This window comes from Octopus bimaculoides, chromosome 19, assembly GCF_001194135.2.
Source record: "Octopus bimaculoides isolate UCB-OBI-ISO-001 chromosome 19, ASM119413v2, whole genome shotgun sequence".
Lineage (NCBI taxonomy): Eukaryota > Metazoa > Mollusca > Cephalopoda > Octopoda > Octopodidae > Octopus > Octopus bimaculoides.
This window is the reverse complement of record NC_068999.1, coordinates 23702605-23715875: the sequence shown is the minus strand read 5'-3', so window position 1 is coordinate 23715875 and position 13271 is coordinate 23702605. Positions and strand designations below refer to the sequence as shown.

At 34.2% G+C, this 13271-nt stretch overlaps 2 protein-coding genes across 4 annotated transcripts in view; one reads left to right on the top strand and one right to left on the bottom strand.

The window, feature by feature from the left end:
• LOC106873102 (rab-like protein 2A) overlaps nt 1–6043 on the top strand; it is a 112827-nt gene extending 106784 nt beyond the window's left edge. Inside the window, exons 7-8 of the mRNA XM_014920330.2 lie at nt 964–1047; nt 5908–6043. Coding sequence (XP_014775816.1) covers nt 964–1047; nt 5908–5967 — 144 coding nt within the window. The 3' untranslated portion in view covers nt 5968–6043. The remainder of the gene's footprint in view (nt 1–963; nt 1048–5907) is intronic.
• Nucleotides 5985–13271, bottom strand: part of LOC106873101 (protein shank) — a 152164-nt gene continuing 144877 nt past the window's right edge. For all 3 annotated transcript variants that reach the window (XM_014920328.2, XM_014920327.2, XM_014920329.2), the window contains 2 exons: nt 12796–12885; nt 5985–10771 (listed from right to left, as the gene is read on the bottom strand). In XM_014920328.2, coding sequence (XP_014775814.1) covers nt 7458–10771; nt 12796–12885 — 3404 coding nt within the window. In that variant the 3' untranslated portion in view covers nt 5985–7457. The remainder of the gene's footprint in view (nt 10772–12795; nt 12886–13271) is intronic.

The following is a 13271-nucleotide window of genomic DNA, read 5'->3' as shown; positions in this document are numbered from 1 at the left end:
AGTATGAATAAAGTATATAAAAGCAATCCATCTGAGGAGTGGGGGCGGGTCTACTCCTAGGTATTGGGGTAAATTGTTTTCAGATAAAATTTTACACCAGGCACTCTCCAAAAAATTTTCACTTGATAGTGCTTAAATAAAGTTATGTTTCAGAGAGAGATGGAAAAGACATTTTTACACTATGAGAAGCACTAATAATAATAATAATAATAATAATAATAATAATAATAATAATAATATGTTAATAACACCATAAGGAGGTGCTTTTTCCATTCACCAAAGTGAACAGAACTTTAGCCAGGAGGAACAGATGGTATTCAATGTTCATTGGGTGTTTCAACCCTGAACCATAACACCCTCCCATTGGTGGGTCAGCAGAGGTGGCCAAGTCACTGCTCCTCTTGGCTTCCAGCTTAACTCCTCATTCTTGCTCCAAAGCCAACTAGAAGCTCTTTAAGCTGCTTCTCCCATCCTGTGCACAGCCACCCTTTGCTCCTTTCCTCTCATTCCAGTGGCTGTAAGTATCCTCCATGCCGACTGAACAGGGAATCCCCAAAAGCCAGCCTCAACTGGGAAAAGCCATACCTGCCATCCATTCTCCCTGCAATCCTGCAGAAGGCTCTCATATTTGGTACACTCCCATTCTTTCTACTATAGGTATAAGGCCTGAAATTTTTGGAGGGATGGGGTTAGGCAATTACATCAACCCCAGTGCTCAATCGGTACTTATTTTATCAATTCCACCCCACAACTAAAAGGTAAAGTTGACTTTGGCAGAATTTGAACTCAGAGCATAAGGATGGATGAAATGCTGCTAAGCATTTTGTCCAGTGTATTAATGATGATGATGGTGATAATAATAATAAGAGGAAGGCCCTTAATATTCCCAAAATAACATTTCTGTGTAAAAGCAATTTTTCTACATCTTAAACTCAGAATCTTATTGCTTTTTTTATTTTTTAGCTTTTTACAGATGCAATTGAAGCTGCAGTTGGATATAAACTAAACACAACTGACTTTCTTGATAAAGTGATGAGAGAACTGGAGGTAAGATAATTAGAATATTTCAAAATTAAAATGATTTATTTTGATTAGAAAAGAAGGCTGCTTTTTTTTTTTTTTTGTAGGGGATAAATGTAAATGGCTCACATGAATTTTTTGTTAGCAACACTTCTAGTAGAAGCATGATATGCAAATTTAACTCCAGTAGAGCTAGATATTGCAAAGAATCTAGAGAATTTCTGTTTTAAATAAATGATAAAGTATTTAGAAATTGAATCATAACAATAATTACACAAAACTAAAATGGAACTAATAGTAAGAAGTTAATTTGTGCAGCTTGGTGCCTGGAGGAACATCTGTTTCTTATACATTCTGTTAGTTACTACTCTCAATTTCACATTATTTTAGTTTTGATTCCATATGCATTTCTTAAGTTATCTTTAGAGAAAGAAATGCAGTTTAGATTATTTCAAATTACATGCAATCTAGCTCTCTCAAATTTATACAATAAATATTTCTGTGCTTTTGACTGAGTTGAGAGAAAAAATATTTGAGCAATAAAGTAAATAAGTCTTTCTACAATAAGCATTAAGCCTGAAATTTTAGGGGCGTGGTTAGTCAATTACACCAACCCCAATTCTCAGCTGGTACTTATTTCATCAACCTTGAAAGGATAAAAGGTAAGGTTGATTTTGACAGAATTTGAATTCAGAATTAAAGATGGATGAAATTTTGTCCAGTGTATCAATAAGGCATCCTATCCAACATGTTTACAGTTCTGTTTGTCTGCTGCCCAGGATAGGTACTTTTTTTTTTACTGCTCCTGAAAGGATGTAAGGTAAAGTTGGAATAAAGATGAAGCATTCTATCCAATGCTCTAACAGCTCTGCCAATTTTGTCTTCTTACAACTCTATAAACACTTACAATACTTAGTGAAAGGCTGGTACGTTTTACTAACAATGTATGGTGGTTGGCTGTACTTTGTTTTATTTGTGCAAATATCAGAAACCATTATCTATTAAACTGCTAGAACACATTGGATTATGTAGTCTAAGGTACATCATTACATTAATAATACCAACTATGTTCTAAACCTCATCAATACTGTCTCATTTGCCCCTAAATTCTCAAAACTTCCTTTTTACCATAGACTTGAAATCTCTATTTACATTTGTCCCGTGTAATGGCAACCTATCAGTTTTAAAATACTGCCTTATCCTATTCCAACCCAGCACTACCCCAACCTCAGCTTAGTTGAACTCATTCTCACGCTCAGTTTCTCCTTTTCTACAAATTTTTACCTGCACAAAATCTGGGTTAACAGTGGGCACTTAACTATGTAAATTTCTCTGTAGATCATATCAAGGCCTAAATTTTTGCTTAATGCATTGAGCCTACCTCCAAGTTCCAAGATTGCTAAATTGATAACTGCACTTATGCTCCCTCTTTTATAAGAGCTGAAGTAAACTGTTTTATCTACATGAAGACATTTCACTCTGCAGTGGTATTAATTTCCACTGTATCTGATACTTCTGCCAAGACATCTTTATTACTATTGGCATCATTTATCTGTATATACTTACAAGTACATTATTCCAATGATTCTTGATGTAACCCTGCATATACCAAATCCATTATCTTCATCTCCCAATTCCTCCGTCTTCACTGATGTGTAGCAAAGAGTCTTCACTTCCACTCTAAATCAGAGATGTAACATTTCTGCAGATGGCTGTACTTCACTGAGCCAGAACTGTCATCTATGCCAGTGATTTCCAAACTTTTACAGGCTGCTGCCCCCTTGGCACCCAGCCGACATTCCTAATCCCCCCACTCACCACCAAACCACAAATATAGACCACTTTTTGCCACAAATTCAAAATAATTGTATTTCACAAATAAAACTTAACCTAATCAATCCATTGTTTTTTTCTTTCTTTTTACAAACATCACCCCCTTTTCGCCACCCCATTATTGTTCCATTTTTCTTCAATGCCCCCTTGCACCTTTCCACTGTCCTCAAGGAGGCAGTACCACCCACTTTGCTACCAGATTCATTTGAGACATGCCCACATCTGCAGATCAAATTTCCTTTCTTTTACCTTCTACCAATTAAAAATTCACACATAGCTTACAATTTCTACTCTTCAACCCTGTAACCTTACCAATTTTTTTATTTCACTACTTCTTTAAAAGAGAAAAAAATCTCAGTGACAACCCCATCCAGCCTGATACCTTCACACACCATGACCACAGCCAAAATCCTAAAATGAAATCATTCAAAACTTTGCATTTCTGTCAACTTAATCTACTGTAAACAACTTAATCACAGTAATGTGCTATACATAATGTAAAATAAAATTCTGTTTAGGCAATGGCCTCCTCAAATATTTTCATAGTATTTGCCACCACATTCAGGGAAAATCTGAAGCTCACTGTTCTAATTTACCTGGCCACCAATCTGCTCCATTCTCATGAACAAAACAAAGTAACTTATCATACCTGTCACTCCTATACCTATAAACCTTAATAAACAATTCTCTCACCTCATTTCATTCTAGTCATTAACCAACTAATGTATATTTTCATCAGAACTATCACTACTGCTCTGCTCTTTATTAAGCACTGTCTATTGATTTGTATTTGTACATGATTACTATTATATTCCTTTCATTGACACATCACAATCCCCACCCACTACACTTAATTTTGTCACCTCTGTTCAGTGACCTCAGTCTACACACCTACATCAGTGATTCATTAAATATATATCTAACCTTTTAGCATTCAAATTATTCTGTCTAATGTAATACTTATTTATTCACATAATTTTGAATTAATCATGCATTATCTCATACCTTTGGGATTTTGATGATATGATTGTTTATTTTTAAAATGACACTATATGATAGGTGTGAGAGGCTGGTTTGGTCATAAAACAGAATATTTGGACCAGATATGGCCAGTTTAAATGCTAATGGGTTAATATACAATCTGTGTCTACTTTACTTTACTCCAAACCTCTCTTAGCTGAAAAATAATTTCCCTTTCTCACAGGAAGGGTCAGTTCTAAAAATATCAAATTTCACTGCATAATTTTATATACTATTCATGGAAAAAAAATGGAATGATCATAGCTGGATTGTCTTTCACTATAAGTCTACTTATCAGGCATTGCCCAGAGCTAAAAAACAAACGTTTAAATATTTTTTAAGCTGTCAGGGGTTGGATATGTTTGTTATCCATTATGCATGGAATCACTCAGTCATTGAAACCTATCCAATTATATATTATCGTCATTTAGCATCTGTCTTCCATACTGACATGGGTTGGACTGTTTGACTGGAACTGGTAAGCTGTAGAGCTGCACCAGGCTCCAGTATGTTTTGGTTTCTACAGCTGGATGCCCTTCCTTATGCCAACCACTTTACAGTGTACCAAGTTCCTTTTACATGTCACTGGTACATCCTCCAAATATAATGGTTTTGTTATCTCTTAAGATTTCTCTTGACAAACATAAAAGATAAGGGTTTTTAGTCAGAGCAGAAAGTTCATCAACTCAGACCATCTGCTGATCCTGTACATGATTCTTCTACACTGGAGTGTGTCAAAATATTATCCATACTCACTTGTATTCTGGACAATTTTCCAATAAAATCTATCTTCTAGATAAAGAAGCCAATCGTTTTTCCCCTGCCATTTTAATTTAATACTTATCTGATTTACCTAACCTATTTCTGTTTCCCCCTACTATAAACCACTTCACCCAGTCCTTCGTCTGTAGAGCCCACTTCTGATCAGCTGACCTTAAAAGTTCAAACTGAATATTATTATTGAATTTCTGGAAAGACAAATAAACACTGCCTTTCTTCCTTTGATACAATATATGTTGTTTATCCCCAGATTTGTTTTGATTGAACAGATGATTAATATTGCCTGTAAGCTGTGTGTTTCATTTAAATGCCCATTTGCTGTGGGATAGTGACTCATCTGGTGTAGGGCACTTGGTGTTTTTTAACACTCAGAGTCATGTAAGGAGCTTTTACTGGACACCATCCTGCAGTAAGTGGTCAGTTAAACAAATCACATACACTATGCATGTGCAGACTGCAACTATCCTGGGGCACTGCTTTGAAAGGTTTTAGTTGAACAGGACTTTTTAAAGTCTAGTACTTATTCTTATTGGTATCTCTTGCTGAACCACTAAATTATGGTGATGTAAACACACCAACACCAGTTGTCAAGCATACACATATTTATATTCACACAGTGGGACTGAAACTGCAACCATGTGGTTGGAAAGCAAGCTTCTTACCATGTGTGTGTTTAATAGACTGGAAAGTTCGGTATATTTTACTTATTCTGCAAATATGATTAACCAGAAATTTCAACTAGTATGTATGTATGCCTCATTTATAATAAAACATCCATATACATACATTTCATTATTTGAATACACAGATGTGCTTCACAAGGACACAATTTGGATTTTAACCCCTTTATATATATATAGCTATGAATTAGTGAAACTGTCAGAGCATTAGACAGGATTCCTTGCAGTATCTGTTCTGACTGTGCATTCTGAATTCAAATCCTGACTCTTGTAACCAGAAAGAAAAATAAATTAGTGAGATATCTATCTGTTGTTCTGACCAACAGAGAATATCAGCAATGGGAACAGTACCCTTAATTTGATTTTGGAAGCCACATATACATATGTACAAGTGACACATTATATCTTGCATTGAGCAATATTGTAGTTCTCATAGTATAGCCAATAGATCATATTTTCTCAGTTAAACTATATAACACTGATGGACTTTGTTGTCCAGTAATTGCAACAGTTGTTTAACAACCTTTTCTGCCTGAAAAATCATTCAATATTACCTTGGTTTTCGTTTTTTCAGAATTTTGATGTTGAAGATGAAGGAAACCTTAGTTTGACAGATGAACAAAAGAAAATTTGAAAGTCAAAAGAAGTCAATTATTTTTAATATTGTGTTATTTATTTTATGACTTACTTCCTAGGAGTATCAACTGAAGTGATTTTAAGAAGTAGATTGTAAAATAAACAGCTCATCACTTAGGACAAATTTCAGCTATTTTCCAATTTCAATAAAACAAGGAAAGTTTATACAACTTTACACTTTTAATTTTGTTAAGAATACCAGAATAGTTGGTTTATGTCTTAGTGTTTTGAAGATTATAAAACTCTTCTTTATACAAAATATCTGTTATGTACTTATATAGCTGTTATAATTAAAACAGAATTGTGAATATTAAATTGATAAAACCTTCTAAAAAATAAAATGTATCAAAAAAATTTCGATTTATATTAATTATTAATTGATACTAATCAAAATGAAAATTTAGGAAATTGTGTTTAATTTATTTATTTATGAAATAAGATTACATTTTATTTAATTAAATATCTTCTAATGGAATCAAGAGAATTTGAGAGGATATAAAACAAAATCGTTCAACACCAGAAAAATTTCAAGTAAAATAACTATGGCAAGAGAAAGCATTGGAAACTTAAAAACTTTCTATGTCAACAACAGTGACATAATGAAGGATTATGAAGAGATATTTCTCTAAATCATATGGAAAATCTTCCAAAATTGAACAAACAAGCAATTACAGATCGAACATATTTTTTAGAGGGCAAGATCATATTTATTTTGGAAGCGCTGTTAAAAGGGTATATGGAATAGACTTCTAAAATGAAGGGTTGCAATTTTCGTTAACAGTATCACTTGAATATTTATAGAGATTAAATAAAATATTTAAAATGTGAAGTAACTGATTATAAATATAATAGAACTAATAGTTTTATTATATTTAATAATAAATAAAATATTTTTTAATATTCAATAATTTGTCAAAAAACAATATCCAGTGTGTGTGCTGGTTGTATAATGCATTATTATATACACTGTGAGGGTTATGGTTCCAATATTGGGAAGTTAGAAAAAACAAAACAGTTCATTGAGAAGTTGATTTGCAATATAACTGTGAAATTTTACTTCAAATATAGGAATTTACTTATAAAGTAAATCAGTTAATTATAACAAACCTGAAGATTATTATGGATTAATAACCGCTGTAGTAGAAAAACAAAGAAGTTTTATATAAATTTTAATACTATTTTAGAATATATTGTGTTTTCATAAATGATTCAAGCTACAGTCTAACGTTATATGTGTGTGCGTGTTGAGATAATTCAACATTTTATAGAATTTCCCAATAGATATAACTTTATCTATTAGCTTTGGCTTCGTATTTCCAACATTAGCTTGAGTTCAACGGTAGGTTAATAACAGTAGTTCTAGAATAGTATATAACGAGTAAGAAACCAAGCAAGTCACCTGAATTTCTCTATCACAGTCAGAACTCAATTCCAGTACTATTCACAGACTTAATATACAGCAACATACATTTCAATAAGGTAAAGACATCAGTGAGACTTTGATGATGAAATTTTACTGGTCACTGGGCTTTTCTGACAGCTTTTTGATGTCAGTAAAGCTTTTTTGATGGCCTTCTCCAAATTTAGTCGATGACTAACTTGTGTAATACCAAGCATTAAGTAATCATTTCTGTTAAGGTTAAGTAATTTTTTACCATCAATACAATGATGAGAAAAATTAGTTTTATATTGTGTCAGTTTTAAGCTATCAAGCCACTCAAGAACATCCATGTACAACCACTCTTCAATTGATTTATCTTGATAAGAATGTTTTGTTATATTGTGTTTTTTCAGTGGTTCATTAAATTCATGTGGTGCTGCTATAAATGATTCTTCAAAACCTTGATCTGTTGATACAGGGCTAGAACCATCTTGAAAGCTAGTTGGTGGTGGATGGACAATGTCAACTGGATGTTCTGTGCTTGAGGTAGAGAGTGTTGACAATGTTGAAAGAGAAGAGATAAGGCTCAGAGAATCATCTGGTGGATGTATATCTCCAATCTGATCAACCGAAATAGATAACTCAGATAGTGGAGCCGGTAAAGTTTGTAAAGTAGGGTATGATGGAAGCTCATCAGTAGCCCTTTCATCTGGGTCAGAATCACAAAACCCAGGAGGTGGTGCAACGATTGTAACAAAACTGGAATGATATGGAGATTGACTAGGAGTTGAACAGTCTGAAGAATTAGATGGGTCAGTATTAGAATGACCTGTAGTCACTCCCTTTACAGTTATTAACTTCACTCCATCCTTTGAATTATTTGAAGCAAGTCCATTGTTGTTTTGTAAATTAGCAATTCTTTCTTTTATGGACACACCACTAATTGGTTTTGGTGAAACATGTAGAGCTGGTTTTATTTCAATGTGAACCTTACTGGCCGATCTCTTAATCAATGCATTGTTTTTGTTCTGTATTCCATGCCTGGTTTGGTCAGTGTTTATCTTATTTTCTTTCTCCACAGTTTTGTGGCTGATTACACAAGGTTCAGGTTCTTTTTTAGTGTTGTATGTTTTATTCCCATTAACTCTAGCTATGTTGTATGACTTATCAGATTTGACATTATTTGTAGCTGTACTGTTTAGTTTGTCAGATTTTTCATTATTTATAGCTATTTTGTTTGGTTTATCTATTGTCTCAGTATGTGTAGCTGTACTGTTTGGTTTATCTGTTGTATCACTATGTGTAGCCATTCTGTTTGGTTTCTCTGATGTTTCAGTATGTGCATTTATGTTGTTTGGTTTATCAGATATTTCAGTTTGTGTAGCTGTTCTGTTGGCTTTATCAGCTGTTTCATTATTTGTACCTAATGATTTCCGACTTAGGTACCTCTGACGTGCTTTTTCAGCTTTAATTAGAAAATCTTCTTGACCTTTCTTGGAATCATCATTTACATGTGGTTCTACTTTACCGTTCAGAGATTTTATACCTTGATTTTGTTGTGTTTTCTCTGTAGTCTTATTACTATTACTTTCTGTTGGCAGCTTGTCAGTAGATTTTTCCAACAACTTAGGTTTCAAAAGTACTTTTGATATAGGTTTGTCTTCTGAAGAAGCTGAGTTTATTTTTCCTTCATTTAATCCTTTCTGTTTAACATCTACTTTAGCATCTTTAACAACCAGTTTGTTCTCTTTAACTACCGGTTTGTTCTCTTTAACTACCGGTTTGTTCTCTTCAGTGTTCTGTTTATTCTCCTCAACCTCTAATGTGTTCTCCTCAGGTAATTCTTTCACTACTTTTTGCATTCTATTGCCAGTGAAATAATACTTAGAATATTGTAGTTTCTTAGCTTTGTGAATTTGGGCTTCAATTTGATTTACAACAACATTTTCATCAGAATTTTCCAGCATTGAACGTCGTTTTGCTACAGCTTGTAAAATTTCTGCTTGATTTTTATCTTGTGAAGTTAAGTTGACACTAGTGGGTTTGGGTGTGGTCTTCTCTGGAATTTCATCTTTACATCGATTCTGTCTTTCCTGTGCAGCACGTTTAATTTCATTTAGTAATTCATTTCCTTGGTCTGCTGTTTGACTGTCCTGGGATTCAGGAAGAGGAGCAGAACTGAATTGAGGAGGGGGAGGAGGAAGGGGACACAATTGATTAGATGGAGGAGGAGGAGGAGGAGGGGGAGGAGGAGGAGCATGAGAAAATTCAGGTGGAGGAGGTGGACAGAATTGAGGTGGAGGAGGAATTATTTGTGGGTCTATAGTATTTTGAAAAGAAGGAGTAGTTGATGCTGTCTTGAAACTCTCAGATGAAGAAGAAGATGAAGAGGGAGGTACTGCCAATGACATTCTATTTTTAGTGAGATTTGAACCAACTGAAATAATATTACCATTGCCATCGCGTGGTAAGTTGTCCTCTCCTTCAGATCCATAGTCAGGAAGAGGCTCATAGAATTTATCTTGTGTACCATTTGAATAGTGTTGAGTACCTTGTGACTGGTCAATGTGATGAACATCTGCAATTACTGTTTTAGTTACACTATTCAGATTAGAATTGAAGTTGCTTGCAGCTTTATTTCTATTCAAACTATCTTGTGGTTTATGAGATTTTGCCTGATTGACTGAAGATTGGTTTGTAACTAATTTTTTATTATTACCAAATACTGCCACAGTTCCAGGTCTGAAACTTGATTCATAAGAATTCTGTTGGGTCGATTCTTCTGCAGAATTAACTGACTGATCATTCTGTTTATTTATTGTTATAACTTGTGGAGGAGGAGGAACATGCTCTTTAGGAGAAACATTATAATGGTTTGACACCACAGGTGGAGGAACTGGGTAAGCTTTACCTCTGCTTGGTAAAGAATTGATATGCACAGAAGATCCAATAGCAACTGAATGTCTACAACCAGATAAATCCATTCCTGGTGGAGGATGAGAAAGACTTCCCAGATATGGTGCAGGATACAACTGATTTATCTGACTGGCATTCATTTTGGCTTGTTGACTTCTCAAAGGTCCAGAGGAATTGCTGCTGTAAGAACTGTTTCCTGAAGAAATTTGTACATTATCTATGTCAGGAGCAAGATTTGGTGTACTCCGAGATTTTTCTAGACTGCTTGTCTTTTTGTGATATTTTTTAATGCGCACTTCTGAGGGGCTTAAACGATCAGGTTTGTGTGGGGCCTCCATAGAGCAAATGTTATCAATTTCAATATTAGACAGCCGTTTTTTAGCATAAGCAGCCCTAATAGAAGCAGTTTTTATTTCAGATTTCATTGCATTCTGATAACCGTAACTATTTTCCTTTGATGGGCTTTCACACACTTCATATTCTGCAAGAGTTTGATCCAGTTTTTCTGAAAGATCAAAGTCAATTTTTGTTTTTTTTTAAAAATCTACATAAAAATTACATTAAGAAATAAAATATTTAAATCAAATAATTCTTATAACGTTCATCACATGTTAAGAGGTTGTTTTAAGTTTACCAACACAACCTTTCTAATACAGGTGGCTTGAAAAGAAAAAAGCCACTTGACCTACTTAATGTAAGTCATTGACAATTCAAAACTAGAAATTTCTATGAAACTAACCTATGTTTGACAACAAAATCGCAGTATCACCAACTGTGCATAAGGTGATATGGCACATTGTCAGAACACTCATACAAGGGCATGTTGAAAAGTTCCTGGCTTTGGATAAAAGAAAATACAGAAGCATCAATTAATTATGATTTTATTGAATATATTCCCCTCTCAGATTCACACCCTTATTGCAGCAGTCCTTCAGTTTTACTAAGCCCTGTAAAAGAACTCAGAAGGTTGGGCCTCCAACTAGGCCTGTTATGATACTCTTAAAGCCAGGAACTTTTCAGCACCCCCTTGTACATGACTTTCTACTTGGACTATTATCAAACTAGCTGCATTGTGTTTGTTTGTTTGTTTTTTGTTGCTGCTGTTAGTGAAAGAAACAAGAGAAGTAGCATAGATAATAGAGTATAGGCAGGTTAATGAGCAATTAGTAGACAAGTAAAATATGGGGAAAAACTTCTTTTCCATATAAAGAATAATGCTTGCAAGTAGAGAAGCAGGTTACTAAACAGAAGCTGAAATCACTAGGGCCAATGATACACTGTAAATTACTGGAACCATATACTAAAACTATGATCAGTTGGAAGAATTGTTAGAATGTTAGACAAAATGCTTAGCAGAATTTCTTCTGACTCACTGTGCTCTGAGTTCAAAATCTATCAGGCACAAGTCAATGAAATAAGTTCCAGTTGAGTAATCAACTGGTACTTATGTAATCAACTTACCCCTTCCTCACAAAATTACTAGCATTGAACCAAAATTTGAAATGATATTTAGTTTCTTACCAAACAACATAAAAAGCATTATGCTATTACACTCTGTGGTAGTCCACCGACCCCACATGCACACGCACGTGTGCACACATACACACTGGGCTTCTGCAAAGTTTCCATCTCAAGACCAGGTATTGGTCCACCTGGGACTACAGTCAAAGAATCCAACATGCCTCACAGTGGGATCAAATCTGTGGAATCGTGGTTGCAAAGCAAACTGCTGAACCAGACAGCCATTCTTATTTTCTACTTGTATGCCTCCATAGAAATATAACATAAGGGTACCATTGTTCTGAGACAAATTCTAAGACTTGTTTCAGTCATTATACTGCAGCCAAGGTGAGGCATCATCTTGAAGAAAATTTTTAGTCGAATGAATCAACCCCCAGTGCTTTTTTTTTTTTTAAAGCCTGATGCTTATTCTATCAGTCTCTAAACTGAACCACTAAGTTATGGGGCTGTAAATACACCAACATCAGTTGTCATGCAGTGGTGAGGGACAAACAGACACAAGTACATATATATATATAGCTATATATGCAATGGGCTTCTTTCAGTTTCTGTCTACCAAATCTACTGAGGCTATAGTAGAAGACACTTACCCAAGGTGCCACGTGGTTGAGAAGCAAGCTTCTTATTGCACAGCTACACCTGTGCCTATACAAAATCTTAATTCTATCATTTAATTTAATGCAAGAGAATTTGTCCTCAAACAACAGATCACCAAACTATACCAATTATGAGTTAATTCAACATTCCGCCTCCTCTCACCACTCCATAATCTATTCTGCTTCCATGTTTCTGGTTTTGAATATGTTCAGTGACCAGTTTAGAACATTATACACATTACTAACATAACACAAATGAGCTAAGAGCTTGGTACTGCATCCATTTCGTCATTGTAACTCTTTTATTTTCTCATAAATTTTTGTTAATCTTTGTAACAATTTGTTAAAGAATTAAATTAATAATGTAAGAATGATTCTGAGAGAAAGAGAGAGAGAGAGAGATTATACATACCAATTTCAGCCATTCCTTCTGCAAAAGATTTCGATTTTGCTTTACTAAAAGATAAAGATGTAGAAGGATCTCTTCTTGGTGGCTCAGGTGCTAAACAAATGAATCACCATAATTAGTAAAATGAATGATTAATAATCATATTATAATATTAACATGTTCACTAATATATGTTTTCTCATGACCCCATTAGAGTAAAATTATTCAGGATCTTTTTTTTTTTTTCAAAATCAACAGATGTATTCAACTCAAACATTTACTATATAAATACAGTGGATCTCAACCAGGGTCCATATGGCACCTGTGTGTCCATATAAGATTTTTGGGGGTCCATGCAACAAAATAGTAAATTGGGGATCCACAATAGTATTTTAAGAGCTCCTGTAAAAATTTTACTTCTGATGTATGTATTGCAAGAAACTAAGTTTCTTTAACATTTTACATAGTTCAGCCTTTTGAAAGAAGTTTCTATAAAACTA